Source organism: Lonchura striata, chromosome 23 (genome assembly GCF_050655825.1).
Source record: "Lonchura striata isolate lonStrDom1 chromosome 23, ASM5065582v1, whole genome shotgun sequence".
NCBI classification, from domain to species: Eukaryota; Metazoa; Chordata; class Aves; order Passeriformes; family Estrildidae; genus Lonchura; species Lonchura striata.
This window is the reverse complement of record NC_140725.1, coordinates 1,155,946-1,178,198: the sequence shown is the minus strand read 5'-3', so window position 1 is coordinate 1,178,198 and position 22,253 is coordinate 1,155,946. Positions and strand designations below refer to the sequence as shown.

Sequence of the window (22,253 nt, the reverse complement as noted above, 5' to 3'; positions counted from 1 at the left end):
AATATCCTGAGTGTGATCAGCTCTAGGGGCTCGCAGGGAACACAAAGCTGAGGTGTCAGGGGGGCCGGGGAACACAAATTCCTTTTTTCCCTATCAGAATTTTCCCCAAGCTTTGATTCTGGGAAGCAAAGGAAGAGGAGGCTGCAGTTTCCCTCCTCTCTCCACTAAATCACCCTGTGCTTTGGTCTAGACTTGCAAATTTGTTCCCAAAACCATTGTCAGCCTCTTCCAGGCCAGCATCTCATTACAGAGCTAACTGCAAAATCAACTGCTCTTGCTGACATGTTTCCTGATTTAGATGCAGCTGGATCCAGCTGGGGTTTAGTGCCTCAGATAGCCCTAGAAGGGTTTTATTTTTTCCCCCCTCTTGACACGGTTAAATCTAGTTGCATTAGGAATTTAATTAGGTGTTAGTTTAATTGTGGTTTGAGCTGTTTTCTCCCATTCAGCTTTCCTAGCAGGGACTGAGTCAGGGAGACTCTTGAGTTCTATTTCTGTCCTTGCCACTAACACTGACAACCTTGGACTGTTCTGTGCTGGGCTTTTTTCTGTCCTCCCAGCGTTTCTAGTCCTGCTTTGCCCTGATTGTGGTGGCAGGAGTGCTTGGCTCTGCAGGTCTGTGCAGAGAGCTCACCGTGACCTGGCTGCCTGGGAGCAGCAAGGAGAGCTTAAAACTTATTTTTTTGGTACTGTGACTCGCTGGAAGGTGATTTCTTCTGACTTCCTAAAGAATTCCCCCATTGTTCCAGTGATGGAGATCAGTTTTCTGAGCAATGTCTTTGGCTGTTGTGCAAGAGAGGGGTGAGCTGTGGTAGCAGCTGATGGCAGAAAAATCCACCCATGCAGCTTTGAGAAGGAGCTGCCAGGAGTTTGCCAGAAAGAAATTGAAGCAAAGCCCCACTCACCTGTTGCTGGAATTGCTCTGTTACATTTACTTTCAGATAAAGCTGCCTGTAGCAAGCAATTCCTCTGTCTGCCATCTCCCACTGAGCTCTCAGCTGATGTGTTTGCAGGCAGGAGCTGACAGGGATGGAAATTTTGGGTGAAAATCCTCCAGGAAGAGTGGAGCCCCAGGGAGGAGTTCTGGGCCCAGGCTGCTGGTTTAGATGTGGAAAATGAGCCTTTATCTTGTGTTTAAGAAGAACCTGAGCAGAACAGGGGCAGGTGTCAGAAAGGTGAGGCTTTCCTGAGCTTTGGGGGTCATTCCAAAGGGTGTGTTTGGAGAAATCTGCTTCGGAGGGAGCTGCTTGGTGACAGGAGCCAGCCCTGTGCTGTCTGGGAGGCCAGTCAGCCTGGAAAGGGTGACATGCCAGTGCTCCAGGGACACCTTCCTCTATCCCAGGCTACTCCAAGCCCTGTCCAGCCTGGCCTTGGGCACTGCCAGGGATCCAGGGGCAGCCACAGCTGCTCTGGGCACCCTGATGGACCAGGTGAGCTCAGGCTCAGTGTCCAGTGCCCCCTGGCCATTGCAGTGTCCAGTGCCCCCTGGGCATTGCAGTGTCCAGTGCCCTCTGGGTGTTTCCACCCTGCCCAGTGTCTGGGAGGAAAGGGCTGAGTGTGTTTTAGCCTCTGGCAGCAGTGGAGGCTGCCCAGGGGATGTGTCAGAGTCACCAGTGAGAGGAAATGGCTGGAGCTGTCGTGCTCTCCTGGTGACAGGCTCAGGTTTTACCCCTTTGCCATTGAAGGGATGAGTTTGATTTGAAGTGGGAGGAGAGAGGGGGTGTTGGATGAACACATCCCAAGGTGCTGGCAGCATTTGAAGGCCCGTTAAATGGAAATCTCTGCTGTTCCCTGGGTGCTCCATTCCATTTTCCACCTGCTGGAAAACAGGCAGGTTAGCCAGCGTGCCTTTCAATTGCTGGAGTTCCTGTTGGGATCTATTGGATTTCCTGTAATCTTTAATTATAAAGTGTAATGACTTCGGGATGGATTATCAACGTTGGTGTCCATCTGTGGGAGTTGCTTGGTAACGTCCCTGGAGCTGCAGCTCCTCCTGCTCTGCACTTGCAGGTTTTTAAAGGCTCTGGGTATCCGTGTCTGCCTAAATGGAACATCTCCATCCACTGGAGAGAGCACACAGCCTTTTTGTTATCATTTTGCTGTTACATAAAAGCATTACCAGGGACACAGGCCCAGAGAAGCAACCTGAGAAGTTGCTCAGCTCTCTATTAAAGGTTTTCAAATGAATTCCAGCCTTTTTATAGCATTCTGCCCTGCTGTTTGCCTGGATATTTATATCTCCATGTGATAATACTAAAGACAGCAACACAAAATAAACATGATGCTGTTTCATTAGCTTTTCTGCAGATCCTGAATTATACAGGTTTATGCAAGTCTGATAAGGGAAAAATGCATCCATTATTCTAAACAGAAATGAGTTCTCCCAATGTGTTGGGGCAGACTTCTTCCTGCAAGACTGACAGTTCCTCTTTTTCTTTTTTTCTTCTCATCTGGCAAATGATGTTTTATACAGCAGAGGAAAATAAATGGCATTATTGCAGCTTAAAGACCCAAAGTGGCACAGAGCTACTGTGGGGCAAGGAGGTTAAATGTGGGGAAGAACTGATCCTACTTTGCAAACTGACAGCACAAATAATTTGCTTCCAGCTGCAGGAAAAGGAAGAGAGCTGGGGAAAAAACAAGTTAGGAATACAATGGGAAAAGAAACGTTAAAATTACACTCACCCTCCCTTGCCCTCCTCTTTTTTTTTCTTTTAACCCAAACTGGAAAATTCTTTGATATTTTATCGTGAAATATTTGAAGGGAAGTTGAAGGAAGGAGGCTAAAGAGCCACGGAAGTGGTTATCTTGTGAAGATAATGTTCCTTGGAAGTGCTTGAAAGGGGATGATTGGTTGGTATATTTAGATTTCATCTTTTAAGCATTTACTAATTATCCCAGTCTAGATGGATAAAACTAATCAAATAGCTGTTTGGGAACGCTCTGCCTTTGGAAATCTTCCCTGTTAACAAAAGGAGGGAAAGTGATGGTGCGGGGAGCTTTTTCTTCTCTTTTCCCCTCTCATCTCTCCTTTTTGCAAGCCCACAAAGCCAGAGATTTGGAGTGGTTTAGTTATTAAATGTGCTAAAGATTTGCACATCTCTTCAAAGTGAAAACACTTGCTTGGTCAAGTTTTTATCCCAAGACCTGTTTCCTCATTACCTAGATCACAGCATCCTCTAAATGCTTTTTGTTCTGCTGCTGCCTCTGTGAAACACAGGTGGGCTTGAAAGCCAGGTCCTTTTTGGGTTTGGATGGAGCAAAGCACAGGAAAAGATAGGGATCTAAATGGTGAGAATGATAGTGCAGGTTTTCAGAGTTCAGTTCTGTCATTTCTAGCTGATTTTAATACAGACTTGTCTGGCTGGGCAGCTGAAACTCCCCAAAGTAACAAGTGACTTACAGGTGAAAGGAAAGAAAGAGCAATGTGGCAAATTAAGTTATAAATTTGGAAGTCTCTGCTATAAATCAGCTGAGACCCAGAGTGCTTAGAATACCAGGCCCAAATAGATAATTGTCTTTTAGGTGGCAGATGGCTCACTGGTGAGAACAAAATGTGAAATTATGGATCTATTTCCATAATTTTTGTGGTCCCGGTGCCATTTTTCAAGTGCAAAATGGCACAGTGTTAACACTGATGTATTGTGATGTGACAGGGCTGGAATCCATAAAATATTCACTTCATCAGAAATGAGCCTGGATCACCTCAGCACACACATTCCCCTCCCTCCTGCACCTCCATCCCTTCCCTTGCAGCCTGGAATTTGGAATCTCTGCTCGGAGGAAGCTGCTGGGAATGTGAAGCCCCCACTTGCAGGACCTTGCTGCATCCCTTCAGTGCTTTGGAAGCTGAGGTGCTAAATTTGGCCTGGAGAGGCAGCTGCAGGGAGCCAGAACGGGCAGAGTGGTGCAGATGCTTTTTTGGCTCTTCAACTTTTCCAGTTGCTGCTTTTTGGAGCTGTCAGTGGAGAGAGGCAAGCTCTGGGATGCTGGGAGCTGAAAAGCTGCCACGTTCTGCATGCTGTCTCCCAAATGTGCAGGGTTTGAAGGCAGCCAGCAGAGTGTGGGAGCCTGGCAGCTCGGTGAGGCAGCACTGCCATCCCCTGATGATCAGCTCAGGGCTGAACAGAGGTTGGGACAGGAATCTTGTGCTTGGTGTGACAAAGGCAGCTGAAATGGCTGCAGAGGCAGATGAGGGATGCACATGTTGGCTCCATCAGAGCACTTTGGGGGGTCTCAGGCTGTCCCTCCTTGATGAGGAGACAGGAGAAGAGGAGATTTTGCCTGTGGGAGGCTGAAGGGAAGCCCAGGTGGTTTTCCATGCCCTCCCTGGGATGGGGTGTCTGTAGACTCTGGGTCCCAGGGAGCTGTGCCAAGCTGGGTTCACCCTGCACCTTCTGCAGTGGAGGGGTTAAAGAAGTCGAGGGAAGGAAATAACTTAAAATTTCATACTCAGCTTAAAATGAGGCTGACTCAGAATTACAGCGCTAGGAGTTTTAGAGAACAAAACAGGATCATTTCCACATCCTCTGCGTGCCCAGGCTCCCTGGGTGCCAGGAGGGTCCCCCTTCCTCAGCTCTGATTGAGGGGAGCCCGGGAGGTGCCTGGCTGTGTCCTGGTGCTGCAGCAGCCCTGCTGCTCGCTGTGGGAATGCTGCCTTGACAAACACCATCCTTCCTGCTGCCAGCCTCAGGAGCAAGCTCTGACACCCCAAAACTGCTCTGCAGTGCCCAGAGAGAGGCCAGAGCTCCTCACAGATTCACCCTTTGTGTCCAGAGAATGAGAACTTCCCATTTAGAACCTGATGCCACTGGGAAAAACAAAAAAAAAAAAAAAAAAAAACAACAAAAAGAGATTTGGAAAAAATAAAGTGAACACCTCGAGTCATAGGCCTGGGGCATGTTTGAGTGCATTTTTTGGAGGGGTTCTTCTCTCTCCCTGGGTCATTATTTAGTTTCCTCAGCAGAGCTCTCCACTGACTAATTCTTCCCACACTGAGTTTTCAAACCCCAAATTGGCTTTGTTTGTCCAGCATTCCATCTCCTGGTGGCGTTGGAGCCTGAGTGTTAACAATCAGTTCAGCAAATGTTTATCCTGCTCCATCTGAACAGCTCCAGGAAACTTTACTTTGGAAGCTCAGTGTTTAAAAAAGGAGGGGGAATCTGGGGATGTGGCTTTTTGCTAATTAAGGAGGATACTGCCAGGGGCTTGTGATGTTGGGTTTGTGAAACACACAGCTGGAGGGAAGAGTGAGAGCTGAGATGACAGGAGGAATTTCAGAGCAAAGGAACCTGCCGGGTCTGATGCTGAAACAGAGCGGCCAGTGCTGCTGCAGACACGAGACAGGAGCGCTCTGTGGAGGAAGGATCTCGTTTAAACTGTCATTTTCCCTCAAAAGTCTGGTCTGAGGAAAGCGTTTCAGACTTATCTTTGTTGGAGAACATGGTTGATTCTCTGAAGTCCCTTCTTCCCCTTTGTTATCTTTTTTGCCAGGGATTGACTCAAAGGATGTTCAGGTCAGTGCCGTGCTGGGGCTGGAACTGCTCAGAGCCAGGCTGGAGGGGTGGAAAATGCAGCTTTATTTAAGGCACTCCTCGGAAGCTGGCAAGTCCCAGTCTCTCCCTGGTGAAGAAAGGACATTTGCATGTTTAATTTTTCCTCCTAGAGGGGCAGGAGGACAGAAAAAGTTGTGCTGGGATGTGTGTGTGTGTGTTGGAACTTGCACAAGCACTGCACAGCCCTCAGGGGAAGGTCAAGGTGCTGGGCCCGGGCAGGACAGCTCAAACATCCCAAAAGGAATAGTTTGAGTTGGAAAGGGCTGCTCAGAAATCACCCAGAGCTCTCTGAAGAAAGCACTGTGGAGTTTTGATAGAAGATAACAAAATGTCATGGATTTGGTCTTTGTGAATATATTCTGACAATTAACAGGATGAAAACCTCTGTGCAGTCCCTAAGATCAGTTTGTCCCTGGACTTAGGGACAGATCAGCTTTGCCCTTACATTCTCAGCCCATTTTAACAACCATTCTGAAATACTGCTGCTCTCTGAAAAAGGTTGGCAATCCAGGGATGGAGATGGCTTCCTACAGATCCCACGTGGTCTGCAGGGCCAAGGTGCAGTGTGGGGTTTTGGTGGGAGATGTGCCAGGTTCTCCACCAGAAACGATGAGCTGGAGACCTACCCAAGCTCTGGATGCAGCCCCACTCCTCGTGTTCAGTGGGAACGAACATTTTATAATTAACAGGCCATGGGTTTAGCAGCGAGTGGGAAACTGCCGTGGATTCCCAGAGCTCAGGTGTGGAAATTCTCACTCCTGCTGACTGTTTTCATTGCCTTCCCCCCCCCAGATGATGAAGTTTGCCTGGGATAACTACAAGCAGTACGCCCTGGGGAAGAACGAGCTGCGCCCGCTGACCAAGAACGGCCACATCGGGAACATGTTCGGTGAGTAGGGCTCAGCCTGCTGCAGTTTCCCTTCTGCTGAGGCTCGGGGGCAGTGCCCAGGGCAGCTCCTCTCTCTGCAGGGCAGGGAGGTGCCTGTCACAGCTTTGATCTGGCTGCTGGGGAGATGCAAGGCTTTGAATCCGTGTGCTGTGTGTGTCCCAGGGCTGGGAGCCTCCTCCCTCCAGGCACCTCTGTGCAGAGCCAGCACCAAACGTGCTTGGGAGCAGTGCTCAAATGAAAGTGTCTTTATTAAAACATGAAGCCAGCCCAGAGCTGACAATGCTGCTATTTGTCTGAGCTTGTAGGCTTCAGGACCTGACCAAATTGAGCATTTTCTCTCTCATTTCTCCACTGTTGAGCAAGATGTGAATTCCATGAAATATTGAGTGAATCAATATTAAAAGCTCTTTATACCCTGTGCTAACTGGCTTGTACAATTTTACTCTTTAGCAGATTACCTTAATTTATGTGAGCCACTCTCAGTGCTGTTCTCCTGCTCGTTCTGGTGGGATACTTGTTGTGGGTTAGGGGTATTTGTTGGCTTCTGGGGTTATAAGTTGTCTTTTTGCTGCTCTGCACTTGGAGCATTTCCCTGCTCTGCTCCCTGAGCCCCTGCCTGTACCATGAGGAGCCCTTCCTTTCCCTTCCCATCCCTGGGAATTCCTGCTGTGCAGGGGCTCCAGGCTCCTTTCCAAGGGATGTATGTGCAGAGATTGTCTCCTGGAGCTCTCCGCCAGATCGGGGCAGAGCAGAGTTCCTCCGTGGGCAGGTCACCCCTGAGCTGATTTCCTCAGTGCAGAGGGTGGGACTGAGGGTTTGGAGAGCACTCCCATCCTGTTTTGCACTCTGTAGGTGTCCAGCTCCTTCTCCACATCAGCTGCAGGACCTAGGGGAGAGCTTTCAGCCTGTGCAGATCTGCTTTGTGTGGACCCCAGCCCTAATCCTGCTCAGCTTTGGGGGCTGACATGTGGGGAAGTGTGAAGGTGGAAAAATGGCATCAGGTGTCTCTGGCACCATCAGCCTGGGCAATAGAGGGTTTGGGGTGAGCTAATTAAGGCCTTCCAGGAGCTGAAGGGAGGACAAGAAAGATGAAGAGACCATTTGTGAGGGTCTGGAGTGACAGGAGTGGCTTCAAAGTGACAGAGGGCTGGCTTAGATGGGATATTTGGGACAGGTTCTTTGCTGTGGGGGTGCTGAGGCCACATCTGACTCAGCTGCCTGTGCAGGGCTGGGCTGCAAGGAGGCCCCAGTAACCCTTGTGGAGGGTCAGGGAAGGAGGTTTGGGGTTGTCACAGGCTGGGTGTGAGCAGCCACCCCCCTGCCCAGCCCCTCTCTGCCAGGGGCACTGATTTGGGTGGGTTTGGCCTTTGCTTTGCTCTTTCAACCCCCTCCAGCAACAGCCAGGTTCTTTACTTGAGACTCTGCACGGGGCTCAGAGCAAGCTGAAGCATTTTGCAGCTCTCCACTCTGGCAAGCTTGTCAAAATTCCTCAAGGAGTGTGCCAGTAAACAGACAAAAATATTGAAAGCTTTAAAATGCATTTATCATGCTAAAACAATTGACAGTACTTACACTTGTTTGCAGTGTGCCTGTGAGCACTCTCAAGAAAAATGCTTTGGAGCACGAGGATTTGCAGACAATTCAGAAAAGCAGCTGCATGGTACATGTCAGCCTTTCACTGGGCTTTTCCTCCTCCTGACTGTCCTAACTCTGAGAAACAAGGACAGGGCACTGTGGCCCTGCACTGCTGCCCATTCCCCCTCCTGTCACATCCAGTGGCTTTTTATCCCAAACTCCAGATGGAAAGGAGGCGAACTGGGTGCTCTCCAGGCTGGAAATGTCAATATTAAGCTGAGATTTCTCTGCAGCTGCCTCCATGTGGGAGGGGAGGAACCTCTTTGGGGATGTTTTCGAGTGCGTTTGCGTGCACGGGAAGCAATCAAGTTCCTGAGGGGTGATACATTTTGCTGTTTTGCTGTTGTGGATGTGCTGCTGCTCACTTGGAGCCTCCAGTTTGGCAGCCTCAGCCTGGGGGGAGCTGCTCTGGATCAAATATTCCCTCTAATCCAAGTAGAAATAAAAATGAACTCTGCTCCTGCAGAGTGTCCTGCTTCTCCTGGCAGCCAGGAGAGAGCATCCCTCCCCACTTTCCTGCCCAGGTAGGAAAACTTGGATCCCCAGCCCCATTCATCTCTCCAGAGATCCAACTTTGCTACTTCCCAGGTGTTTTCCAGCATTCCCCTTCTCCTGGACTTCGATCTGGAGACCTGGTCTCACCCTCCTGCTGGTGCTTGGTGTTTCTCCAGCTCCTGTTTCTCTCACCAAGCCTCTCCCACGTTTCTGGACAGAGTTTATTTGCACAGGACTCCTGTGATTGCTGTCATTTACAATCACTGCAGCTCGAGAGCCCTTTCCTTAAACCCACAAGCTGTGCTCCTTTCATCAGCATTAATTATTCATCAGTGATGCTTGTGATAACTGCCACGCTGAGCAGCCCAGCCCGTGCCCTCCAGTGGGGTGAACGTGGTTTAGACTTTCAGGTGTGGGATGGTTTCCCTGGAAATGGTGCCCTGGGAGTGGGCACAGTGCCCCGCAGAGGGAGTGGGGGTGGTCTCTGCTGGAACAAACCCCACAGCACGAGGTTCCAGGGGCTCCAGCTGCTCCTAAAGGCTGCACAGCTGGGGGGGTTCAGGGCTGCCTGCAGGATTTCCCAAGGAAAAGCTGCAGAATGCCAGGCACTGACCAAACCAGGCCCCAGAGGGCTGATTTAGGAACCTTTAAGGAAAATGGCACAGCTGAGGGTGAGACTGGAGCTCTGCAGGTACAAATTCTGCTCCCAGTGCCGGTGCAGTGATTTTAACCCTTCCCAAGCACCTCAGCACTGCTGCCTTGGGTGCTGTAAGGATTAAATTCAGTGATGTTTGCTGGAGAGGGCAGCAGCTCTGTGTGTCACAGCCCTGAAATGCACCTGTCACCATGAGCTCCAGAGCACTGGATTATTATTCTGCCCGCTCCCCAGCTCTGTCAGAGCCACTTATTTTTCTGACAAAATGTTTTTAAAATCCTGATAGCTTTACAGAGCTTCTGTAGCTACGGGAGAGTGAGCTGGCATCTCGTTCTGCTCGTGCATCAGCTGAATTGTCAGTTACATTTTGATTGCACACTCTTTTAACAATGATAAGGTGAGAAGCCTGATTTTCAGATATCTCTTGAAGTGTGCAGTGCTGGCAGCAGAAGAATCTTTCTTTGACTTATATACCCTGAGCCAATTTGCTCTGAAATCAGTGACAGCAAGTAAATATGGAACCCTGCTGTGCTGTTAGGCGTTTCTCACCACCTAAATGCATGTTGGTTTATTAATTTTAGTTTAAAAATAGCAAGCCTTAACCAGGTTTCTCCCCTTTTTTTTCCCCTCTTTCCCCACTCGATATCATGACTGAAATCATGAATTGCCTGGTTGCAGCCATTGCTCCTCTCAGCATATGCTGAATTTCTGCTGCGAGGCTGTGTCGCTTCAGCTGGTGGCACTCCAAGTGACAAGTGCCACAGCCAGGACACTGCCAGGCCAGCAGGAGCGGGTGGCACAGCCCTGCCAGCAGACTGAAAGGACAGCAGTGTTTGCACCTCATCCTGCAGCAGGGCTGCACGTTTGACTGCCTGCTGACAGGGCCCAGGGTGGAGAAATTCCTGGAAAATCCGTGGCTGTGTTTGTGTGCTGGGCTCAGACTTTGGCCTGAGCTGTTTGCTTTGAGGACAGGAGGTCACTGGCCTCAGCTGCCTGGAAATGGGGCTGGTTTGGCTCTAGGGATGAAAAAGGATGATGAAATGGCTGGGGAAGGAAAGCAGCAACCACAGGAATATATCCAGTGAGGCCTCTGGAAAGGACACAACTGATTGTCCTGAGCTCCAGAACCTTCAGGTTGTTTTGCCTGGAAAATCCCACCAGACTTCATCGCTGCCCTGTGGCGCTGTGACCTGCCAGGCTCAGATCTGGATGGGGATTCCAGGAATCCCACTGGAAATTCCAGGAATCCCCAGTGGATTTAACACCCCTGTGACAGCAGCTGCTCTGGGGCTGCCAGCTCAGGTGCTGGACCCCAAAATCTCCACATGCCAGGGTGAGTGCACCCATCTGAGCCAAACATTTCCCAAAGAGCTGCTTCCTGCATCCAGGATTTAGCAGGCAGCAAACACACCCAGCTCAGTTAGAACCAACAGGAGTTGGTCTGTGAATACATAACAGAGGAGAGATAATTGAATGAAAATATTAATTCAGCAAAATCCCAGCTACCAGAAGAGAAATGGGAACCTCCAATTGTGCAATCACTTACTGCACCTTTTCTCTTCTGTCTCTGGGTCTCTTTCCCTGTGATCACAAAATTGCAAAACCCTGGAGAGTCCTTTTATGTGATTAAAATAATAATAATAATAATAATGGCTCTCTTAATTTCTATGCTGAATTATGCCTGCTGACTATTGCACGTGACATTGCATGCTTGGCTCCATGGGCTCTTTAAAGAGAAAAATACCTTGTAATGAAGATGTTGCTGGAACTCTGTTGCTCCCTGGCATCATCATCTTTTTTTGTCTTTTTCATGTATAATGTTCCCCAGATGAATAATTTTCAGAAGGGCATTTTGAGTTGACTTTGGCTTTTGATGTCAGTGAAATCTGCAGCAACAAACTTATTTCCTGGCAGCAGGAAGCAGGGAATCAGGATCTCCTCCAACTCCCAAACTCACTGGAGTCTGGCTGCGTGTTGGAGCTGACACTAATCCCTGGTGTGGGTTATTTTTCCCTGTTTTGAGATCTCTCCCAAGCTAATTAATCCTTCAGGAGATCTGTCCCCACTCCAGTCTCACCTTGGGTCCTGCTGGCAGTGGTGGCTCAAACATCAGGGCTTTGCTGGATCCTAAACCCCCCCTAAGCAGGGGTTTAAGCTGATTACAGTGGCTCAGCTGACTTCTCAGCTTGAAAAATTCATTTACAAAGTTTAAACAGAAAAAAAAACCCCAGTGTCTCACAGAGTGGCCTCCAGCCCTCCTCAAACTCCTTGGCTGGCATCAAAGCCTGGCTCTGGGGCTGGGCAGGGCAGTGATGCTGAGAAATGTCACTTGAAGAGAGTGGGTTCCTCTCAGATTTATGTCTTGGCAGGGCAGTGCAGTCAGAAAGGAGAAGGGCTGGAGGAGCTGGCATGGAGAGCCCGGCCTGGGGGATCTGGGCGCCCTGGACCCCACAGCCTGTCCTGGCAGCAAGCTGGGCCAGCTCCACGTTATCTCCACGCTCCCCATTCATCATCCAGCATCCTCAGCAGCTTCCTGAACCTTGCCCTGACCCCAGAGCGAGTCTGGAGCTTAATGAGGCCTGCAAGCAGCAGAGGGTGCCTGGGGATTTGTCACGAGTGCTTCGCGCAGCAAAACGGGGAGAAGGAAACAAAACAAGGAACAGAAAAACAGCCATTAGAGTGGCAAATGGGAGCAGGGAAAGGCAGAAAATTGTGTTGGGCTGGGAGTGGAGAGGGTTCTGTGGGGCCTCTGTGGGCTGCTGAGAGAGGAACAGGCAGAGATGAGGAGGGAGCCACACGTGAGCAGCCCCGTGGCACAGCACGCAGGGAACAATCAGGCTGGAGCTATTTTTTAATCCTTTTTTCAGGCTCTGGGAGTATTTTAAAACACAGCGAGCTCGTCTTTTAAGATTTTTCCTTCTTTCCTTTTAATATTTTGTTTAAGCATCCCATTATGGATGTTGCCTGTGCCTCATTCTGGACACTAATTATGCGGAAATAATTGTCTAATCTTCAGAGATATTGAGCGTGTGATTAAAAGGCAGCCAGCTGAGAGTGGGTGGAGTTGGACTGCTCACAGATCCAGCTCTGGATTAGGAGCCTTTGGTGGCAGCTCCACAGCAAAAGCTGAGTTGGAGGCTTGGCACTTCCAGCTGGTTTGAGCAAACATCCGGCACCCGCTCCGGGGAGCTGGGAACAGCTTGGGATCACTGGGAACCTGGGATGGATGGGATAATGGGATGGGATAATGGGATTGATGGGATGGGACGGATTGAATGGGGTGAGATGGGATGGATGGAATGGGATTGATGGGATGGGATAATGGGATGGGATGGGATGGGGTGAGATGGGATAATGGGATGGGATAGATGGGGTGGGATGGGTTAGGATAATGGGATGGGATAGATGGGCTGGGCTGGGCTTTGAGGGCCCTTCCCACCCAAACCAGTCTGGCATTCCCCAGGCAGGTAAATGCCACACCTGGGGCTCCTGGCTGCCCTGCTTGGGCTGAAGGTGCCTCAGGGCCAGGTGTCTGTGGCCACTGCTTGCAGGCAGATCCTTGATGAGATTCTTGCCAGGATCCCAGAATTAACCACAGAAAAAGCCTTTAAATCCAAGCACTGACCCAGCACCACCCCTCTGGTCACCACTAACCCACATCCACACGTTCCTGAGCACTTCCAGGGCTGGTGACTCCAGCACCTCCCTGAGCAGCCAGCTCCAATGCTTGATAACCCATTCAGGGAAGAAATCTTCCCACTTTCCATCCTAAACCTCCCCTGGAACAGCTTGAGGCTGTTTCTTGTCCTGCCCCTGTTCCCTGGGAGCAGAGCCTGACCCTCCTCTGGCTCCAGCTTAATTCCAGGAGGAGTTTGCAGCCACAGCCCCCCTGCAATACCAGGAACTTCATAAAACCAGAGCAGGTTAAGAATATTTTAAAAATACACTTTTAACTGTGCCTTTTAATGTTGGAAATATCTTGAGACTCGTGGGTTTCTTCCCTTTATTCCTCTGTGGTTTAACTTTTCCTTGTTTATTCAGAGGAGATGGAAACTGTACAGAAAAAAACCACAACTTTGGTTTTAATTCACTTGATTTCTACTCCTGAAACTTCTGAAGAGATTAAGCAGGTTCCAAACTGGCTTTGCTGTGTTGGATTTCACATTTAGAACTTAACTGCTTTATCACATCATTTTGTGCTGCTGCTGAGGTTTCTTTCCACCCTCATTATGTATCTCATTGGATATTCATCTGGATTAGTGTTAGATTTTGACATTTTTCTATTCACCTCCAGGAGATCATATATCAAATGGGTCCTGCTACTGAATTTCTTCCTCTGTAATTTCTCCAGGTGCTTGTTTCTGATTTTTTTTTTCATCTCTGCTGCCTATTCGGGGGAGAGGAGTCCCTTATCTCAGTTAATCAGTGGGTTTAACTTCCTCCCCCAGGACTCAGCTTTCAGATTTGTCACTGCTCCGGGGCTGGCTCTGTGTGCTCAGAATGCTGGGGCAGGCGTTTGTCACTCAAAGACCTTTCTGCTTTCACAAAATGCTTCCTTTTAGCCTCCCAGGATTGTTCCTGTCTCTAGAGAGGATTTTTTTGGGAGTTCAAGGAAATCCCTCAACCTTTGCTTGAGGCATCAGTGTGAAACACGGCGAGGATTTATTTTTTTTTTTTTTGGACTGACTAAAATTGTTCATCCTTCTTGTGATGTTTTATTCCCAACACCACTTCTGTAGCCTAACACACTTTGTATGCAGCTCTAAAAGGAGTGGGGGGGGAAAGGGAAGAAAATGTTCAGTGCAGAAAAATGAAAGTGTTTCAAGAGAAAGGTCTAAAGGCAGAGGTTGTTTCCTATTAATTTCAAAATACACAGAATTTACCTCCCAGGTACAAACACAGGGATAAGAGCACTGTTCTGGGTTACTCCTGCTTCTCTCCACAGTGCTTTCCTCTAACACTGGGGTGGTTTCCTCGCAGAGCTGGGGCTGGGAAACACAAACTGGGAGTTCTGCAGTGGGGGATCCCAGCAGCCTCGACTGCTCTGGTTCAGCTCCATTTCCAAGCTCCAGTCTGTGCTGTGTCCTGCCAGGAAGAGAGGGAATTCAGGAACAAAACCTGAGGATCGACGTCTGCCCGTGCAGGAGTGCAGAGCTTTCATGGACTTCTCCTTCATGGAAGTCACCTTCAGGCATTAAAATTGACACCTTTTGCCTAGGCTAGAACATTCCCTCTCTCTTGGCAGGCTCCGTGCTGGTTGCTGTGGGAACCAGCATGTTTAATTTCCTGACTTTTGTGTGCACATCCCAAATTGTAGCTGTGATGTTCTCTGTCACTAAGGGAGCTCTGGGGAAGGTTTGCAGGGGGATGGAGCCATCAGGAAGCGTTTCGTGGAGCTCTTCCTTCCCTCAGGATCACTCTGCTGCCTCTCCAGGGCATCTTCAGGAGGCTTTTTGGAGACCTGCAATTCCCACCCATCCCAGCAAAACACAAAAGCAGCAGCCAGGGGTCTTTTGGTGCTTCCCTTCCCCGGGCTGGAAGGTGCTGGCAGGCAGTTCTGCCTCAGTGCTTTAAAGCTGCTCCTGGTGCCTGACCCCTCTCTCCTGCAGAGCTCCTTGGCCTTTCCCTGGGGATGTGCCGAGTGCTTTTTACCCTCTCATCCTTTGCAGCATCTCAAAAACCTTGTCAAGCTTCCTCCAGCCTTCTCCCCTGGAGGCTGAGCAGCCTCAGCCCTACCCAGCTTTAATTGCAGGTCACATTCCTGCTGCTGAGCCCTGGCTTCCCTCTGGAACCTCCAAGTGCTGCTGCAAGGAGCCTCTGTGCCTTTCTGGTGTGAGACATTATTGCTCATCCTGAGGGGGCTTTGCTCCTTTTCCCAACACTCCAATGCCTTGGTTTGAGCTGGAAATCCTTGGTTTGAGCTGGAAATCCTTGGTTTGAGCTGGAAATCCTTGGTTTGAGCTGGAAATCCTTGGTTTGAGCTGGAAATCGTTGATTTGAGCTGGAAATCGTTGATTTGAGCTGGAAATCGTTGATTTGAGCTGGAAATGCCTGCTCTGAGCTGGAAATCCTTGCTCTGAGCTGGAAATCGTTGATTTGAGCTGGAAATTGTTGATTTGAGCTGGAAATCCTTGCTCTGAGCTGGAAATTGTTGATTTGAGCTGGAAATTGTTGATTTGAGCTGGAAATCCTTGCTCTGAGCTGGAAATCGTTGATTTGAGCTGGAAATCGTTGATTTGAGCTGGAAATCGTTGATTTGAGCTGGAAATCGTTGATTTGAGCTGGAAATCGTTGATTTGAGCTGGAAATCCTTGCTCTGAGCTGGAAATGCCTGCTCTGAGCTGGAAATCCTTGCTCTGAGCTGGAAATCCTTGCTCTGAGCTGCGTTTCCCAGGCTGCAGCCTGGCCATGGTTTCAGAGTGCTGCCTCACTGTTTTTTCCTTCTGCTTCATGGTTCGTTGTGCTGCCCCCGGGGCAGAACGCGCCGTGCGGCCTCACTGAATCGAATCCCGCTTGTTTCTGACTATTTCCCCAATCTGCTGAGATGATTTTGATATCTAATCCTGTCAAGCAGCATGCTGGAGAGCATTTGCAGGCTTTCAGCTGGGGTCTTGTTGGTGTGACTTTAACAATATGGGAGAGAAAGGGAAGAACACGGACAGATGGTCCCAAGCGATGGAGTTAGGTGGCTGAATGTGTTTGTGCTCATGGTAATGGACCATTTGCATTCCTGACCCGCTGCATTCACAGAGAAAATGTGTTTAGATTCCTCCATCGATGATTATGAGGGTTCCAAGCTCAGCTCTTGAGTTCCCAGCAGGTGGCCAGGCCCCATAGTGAACAGCACAATTCATCTGTTAATTCATTTTGAGGCAAAGGGTGGTTTGGTTTCTTTATCCCTGGATTCTCTCCCACCTGGGCTGGTGTTAAGGGCCAGGTAATTTCTGGGAGGTGATGTTTGCTGGGCTGTGGATAAAACCACGACAGGGATGAGTGGTTTTACAGCCCCAACTCTGCCTGTTCTGCAGAGCCCACCCAGAGCAGATCAGATCTGAGGGAAAATCACTGTCAGGAGTTCCAGGCTGTGCTGTCATAACACATCTGCCACTTTTTGGGAAGTGTGCTTGAGAGGCAGAAGGGCACCTTCTTCTGATTGTTGTAATGAAGCGTCTCCCCTTTGAATTCCGAGGTGAATTAGCAGCCTGTGCTCATTAAGTGCTACCTGTGGCTCTGGCAGAGCAGGATAATAGCTGCAGGTAGGACGTGTGTGTTTATTTTAATGGGCCTGTTGGGACCCCTCACATTAAATGCTGCAGGTCCTCGAGGAGGTCTGTGGAGGAGCAATAAATTGAATATAATCAGATTACCTTTAATCACTCCAGAATTAATTTCAAACATCCAGACCAGGGAGGCACCAGCAGTGGTTTTGCCCCAGCTGTTGTCTTGTGCTTAACCTCCTTGAACTGCTCCTCCCAGAAGTGCTCCTGGCTTGTCAAATGACCCATCTTTGTCAGAAGTAATTACCTCTGCCTCGCCAGCATCTGAGCCCCAAAAGCAGGAGGAAAGCTCTTTCCCAGAGGAGCATTTGAACGATTATCACTTCCAATTTCCTGCCGAGCTCTCCATGGCCCACAGAGCTGCCTGCGTGTCACGGGAGACAGATGGGAGGCACGTGGAGAGTGGATTTGCAGCATCTCTGCTGTATCAGGGATTGTGCTGCCAGCCTCAGGCAAGCCTCCCCTCCTCCCTGACACTCTGGAACAGGAACAGTTTGATTTGAGCTCCAGGAGGTGTTGGAGTCGTGCAGGGATGAACCAGAGCTGCTTGTTGGAGGATCACTAAATGTTGAAAGATGGTTGGAGGAACTGGGGGAAAGAGGATTAAACTGGGGAGTGCTGCCAAGTATTAAATATTTAAGAATCAGTTGGCAATAGGTGCTTATCATGTGTCTGCTCTCCCATTCCTCTGAAGGAAGTCACTTACCTGGTGCTGTGGCAGGTGATTCATTTTTGTGCTGAACACCTTTCTTCTCTTTTTCCCCCCAGTGCATAATAAGAATATTGCTAACCTGTTCCCCCAGCCTGCTCTCCCCCAGACTCTGCCCCCTTTGCCACGTCCCCAGATGTGCCCAAGCTCTTTTGTGTCTCCCACCCATCACTGGTTCAGGGCAGAGCTGCTGCTTCAGCTTGAACGATAGCCTTAGTTCTCCAGGGGAAATTGATACTTGAAAAACATGAGTGGTTTGTAATCCAGAAAAGCCATTTCTTCCCCAGCTGGAACACACACTCTCTATTAAGTTTGATCACAGCAGCCTAAAAGGCAGCACGTGAAGTTGCCTGTGTGCTGCCAGCTTTACCTGTGCAGCCCATCTGCTGCTGCTGCTCCGCCGTGCAGGTGGAGCTGGGCTTCATGAGCACTTCCCAGGAGCCTGGAAGATCTCTCCTGCTGGCAGCAAAAAGCAGCCTGGGCTGTCCCAGGTGTTTGGGTGATTTCCCTCGTGCTGTTGGGGTCAGCTTGTTGGGATCCCAGGAGTGTAAAAGTCCTCGTTCCCAAAGGAGGAGTCAGGAATGTGTCTGATTTCGTTCTCAAGGTTGTTTATTTTCCCTTATCTGTAGCATTCCTTCTCTGACCTGCCGGGCTCTGGCTAGCAAGGAGGCAGTGGCATTCTGTCTGCCCTCAGGGCAGTGTTTACATTTTATATCAGTAGTTACGTACAATCTGTTTACAATAACTTGCCAGTATCTTATCACTTATGTTAGACAGTGTGTCCCTATCCTAAACCAACAGAAAAGTGTCACCACCACAGCAAGACATGGAGGACAAGAAGAAGGAGAAGGTCAGGACACACTCAAATCCCTCTGTCTTGACCCCCTGAATCCTAGTCTAAAAAACCCCAAAATTCTACTTTTCCACACTGTGTTAATCCAGCTACCACACTACTCAAACCCCTGTGGTTTGTAATTCCTCGTGCAGAGTTGTCAGCTTTTTCTATGGGCTAAAATGGAAGCCACAGGTGTTTTTGACCTCATGCCAGGGTCTCTGCATGGCCACAGGTGTTTTTGACCTCATGCCAGGGTCTCTGCATGGCCACAGGTGTTTTTGACCTCATGCCAGGGGGTCTCTGCATGGCCACAGGTGTTTTTTGTTTTCATGCCAAGGTTCCTGAGCCCCTGCCAGGGTCTGGAGCCAGCCAGGGCAGCCAGGGGGGTGCCTTTGCTGTGGGTGGGAGGCTCAGCTCTCGGGTGGAGCTTTTGGGGCTCTGCTGCCCCTGGTGTGCCCTGGGCTCTGCTCCTTCCCAGCCACGTGCAGGGTTGGTTGCTCTGCTGTTCCTGAGCATCTTCTCAGGTGATGGAGCTTTCCTTGGCTGGGGGAGGTGTGACTTGACCACCCTGCACAGGAAGGGGCTGGAGTTGGTTTGGGTGTGGAGCTCAGAGGGTGGTGGCACCTCTGCGTGGTCTGAGTGACGTCCTGTGTCTCATAAATCCATGGAATTCCAGTGGATCCCCATTTCCTCTGCAACTGCATGGAATTCCACATCTCCAGGGCCAGGGGATTGCTAACTGAGGAGGCTGGCACCCTGCAAAGCAGGGCCAGAGACTGAAATCAGGGGGAAATTGTGTTTTGGGTTGATTTTTTGGGGTGTGGGCTGGGCCTGGCACAGGGTGTGACCCCGAGACCCCCATGGATGGCAGCTGCCAGCCGAGGGGCAGGGATGGGGACAGGGACAGAGCTCTGCCAGGTGGCCTTTGCTGCCCATCAGGGGAGCACTCGTGGCACAGAGAGTGCCCAGGGGTGACCCCTTGACCAGTACCTGGAGAGGAGAGTGAGGAAGATTAATGTGAGGAAGATTAATGTGAGGAAGATGGGAAAATAACCTTGGCCTTAGAGCGTTTTTTGATGAGGTCCCTGAAGTGTAGGTGCAGTGCTTTATTTGGAAAGCAAAGAAAAATGAGGTTGCTCAAAAGCTAATGGAGTTTGGTTTGGGTTGTTTTTTTTTCCCTAACTCTGCAAGAGAATGTGCTGATACAAAAAGAAATAGATCTTTTCTAATTCTTGGACTACTTCTTTGTCCTCTCCATCTCTCGCTTCTGCTACCTTGTTGCTCAGATGTAATTTGTTTAGTTTGCCTTAAATGAAGGGAATGTAGTTACTCTGTGTTACAGCTATCAGGTTCCCAGACAAAAACTCAATAAATAAGGCACTGGCAGGGCTGGAGCTCAGCTCTGGTGTTTCTGCCTTCATCTGCAGTAGGTACCACTCACAGGCAGCTGAAGGACTGTAATGAGATGATTGTGGATTTAACTGAGAAAATGTTTTTCTTCCTGCAAAGAAAACCCATTTCCCAGTTCCTTTTGGATTCTCTGTTTAATTTCTGTCAGCTGGAGCAGTGGCAGCAGCCCTGTCCTGGGGATCCTCACCATGGGAGCAGAGGGACTTTCCACAGGAGAGCACCTCCTGGAGCTGGAGTTTATCTTCCAGTGCCCATCCCTGGGGTGAGGTGGGAGTGCTGGAGGAAATGTAAAGAAATTATCAGGTGGGGAATGTTCCTGCACATTCCAGAGAGGAGATGGATGGGAGCTGCAAAGAGCTTGGGAAGAGCAGAGGCACCAGGTCGGATGTGGTGGATAAATCAATTCTTATTTCTCCAAGCATCACGTTCTCTTGCTTTAAACCCTCTTTCTTTCCATGCTTTGAGGAAAATTCCTCCTGCTTTTTTGGCTGGCAGGAGAAACTAAAGCCCAGAGCAGGCAGGGAGCTCTGGCCTAAGCCCAGATCCCAGCTCAGGAGCTGCAGGCTCCCAGCCTCTCCTTGTGCCTGACCTGGAGCGCTCTGCACAGCGACTGGCAAATCTTGGCTGCAGGGCAGATTTTTCAAGGAGCTGCAGTGATTTTCACAGTTTACATGGTTGCCAAGATAATCCTGGGCTGTGTAAAACGTCTCTGTGTGGATTTCTCCCAGAATTGGACAGTTTGCCACCAGCCAGGGGCTGTGTGGTGACGCAGTCCCAGACAGCTCCCAGGCTTCTCACACACATTTGGGATAAATGTCAGGAGTTCAGGCTGCTCTCCAAGCCCTGTCATGGAGAAAAAGGACCAAAAAAAACAGGAAAAGCAGCACTTGGAGATGGTCATTTTTCAGACTCCTGCTGTAACAGGACACTGATTTTAACTGAAGCCTTCAGACCAGCAGAAGCAGGGGAGGATTTTGTGGTTTCCCCCCCGTACCCCAGGAGGTGAAGGTAAACAACCAGAGCCCCTTGTGCCTTGGCAGTTAACAAGTTCAGCGTGTTTCATAGAAACTGCATCCTAATTTTTATTCTAAACAAGATCTCGGCACTAATTTCTGTTTTGACAAATAGGATTTGACATAAGAACAGTGGGAGTCAAGACCTTTCATTTTTGATCTGGGTTTACATTGCGCTCATCTAAATTCCTCCCCCTTCTGCTCTTGCTTTTCAGTTGTAAACTCTGTTATTAAAGTTAGCAAAGAGCTGTTTGAAGCCCCCTGTTCCGTGGCATTTAAAGAGTCCTGCTGCATGCAAGATTAAATCTGATATCTTCCTAATGGCTCGTGCTGTTCGTTTGAGGCGTCGGCACAAAGCGTCGCTGCACGGATTTTGAAATGGCTTGGTTGGAAATGAAGGATTTGGTTTCACTGAGCCACTTCATCAAGGGTTCTTTGCCAAGTGGCAGGACCAGGCCCCCTGGGGCTGAGGGCATTAGAGATGAGGTTCCCCCAGCTCTCTGCCTGCTGCAGGGCTGGCTGAGGTCGGGCCGGGCTTCCATCCCTCCCTGGGGCAGACAGCTGGTGGCAATCACAGGGGAACCTGGCTCTAAGCAGGGGGGACACAGCACAAGGAATTTTCTCGTGGGAGGTTGGAATTGGATCATCTTTAAGGCCCCTTCCAACCCAAACCAGCCTGTGAAAGGATAATTTTATGTGAGCTGTGCCCTGATGTCGGGGAGTGCTGGAAAGCTGCTGGAGATCCTGCTGAGGATGCTCCCGTCTCCTGCTGCTTGGGAATCCTGTTCCCAAAGGCACAGCCTGAACTCCTCCGTGGTCCCTGGACCCCAAAGCAAAGCTGTGGGGCAGGAGGGTCCAGCCCGTGCTCTGGGGGCCTTTGCAGGGTCCTTGTTCTCCATGCCAGGCACAGAGGGTGGTGGATTCAGGAGAGCCTCTGGAAGGATCTCTCCTTCCTGAGGAAAAGGCTGTCAGACCCCGCTCGGAGCTGCTTGGCTGCTGAAGCATCACTTGGGTGGCTTCTTTTAAGGCTCTCAAGGGACAGACTTGCAGCTGGGAGCCCTTCAAGTCTCCTGTCTGGCCTGTGGTACTCCGTGGTGGTGTTTTGGGAAGAGGGGAGCGCTCTCCATCCCTCCCATCACAGCTGCTCCCTTGGAAGATCAGCTCTGGGGGCTGGATGAGTGCTGGGGTGAGGCCACTTGCTCAGCTGCTGGGACAGGCAGGTGAGTCTGGGCTTGGACACGTACATCCCCAGCCTTAAACACCTCACCCCAAGGTTTTTCATTTGGGGCAGAATTTCTTCCTAGAGCCTGAGTCATTTCCTACAAAAAAAGGAAAAAAATATTAAGAAAAGAAGAAACAAACCAAGGCAAAACCCCCTCACAGCCACCAGTGGCAGCTCCTCTCCACCCAGCACCTTTCCCCAGCATGAATTAAGTTAGTGTTGGTTGGTGCTCTCCGTGGCAGGGCTCAGCTCCTGGGGTGGGTGGCAGCAGGAACAGAGCAGCCTTGTTGCCCACACTCCTCTCTCCATTCTTCTGCTGCACAAAAGAGCAAATCCAGGGTGGCACAGGCCCTCCTGCAGCTCAGGGAGAGATGGAGCTTTGTCTGCCCCCATCAGCTGCTGCTTCTCCTCCCCGATCAGCTCTGGGCAGAGGCCCTGCCACCAGAGCTGCTGTGGCACTCAGAAATGCCCCAGACCCCCTGGCTTCCTCCTGAGGTCCCTGTTCTTCTCCCTGGTCCCACTGGAGGGGGAATGGAGGATCTGGTGGGTCCCTTCCCC

At 50.0% G+C, this 22,253-nt stretch overlaps 1 protein-coding gene across 1 annotated transcript in view; it reads left to right on the top strand.

Annotated features, from left to right (window-relative positions):
- MAN1C1 (mannosidase alpha class 1C member 1) overlaps nt 1–22,253 on the top strand; it is a 55,235-nt gene that overhangs the window by 12,435 nt on the left and 20,547 nt on the right. Inside the window, exon 2 of the mRNA XM_021534959.4 lies at nt 6,348–6,444. Coding sequence (XP_021390634.3) covers nt 6,348–6,444 — 97 coding nt within the window. The remainder of the gene's footprint in view (nt 1–6,347; nt 6,445–22,253) is intronic.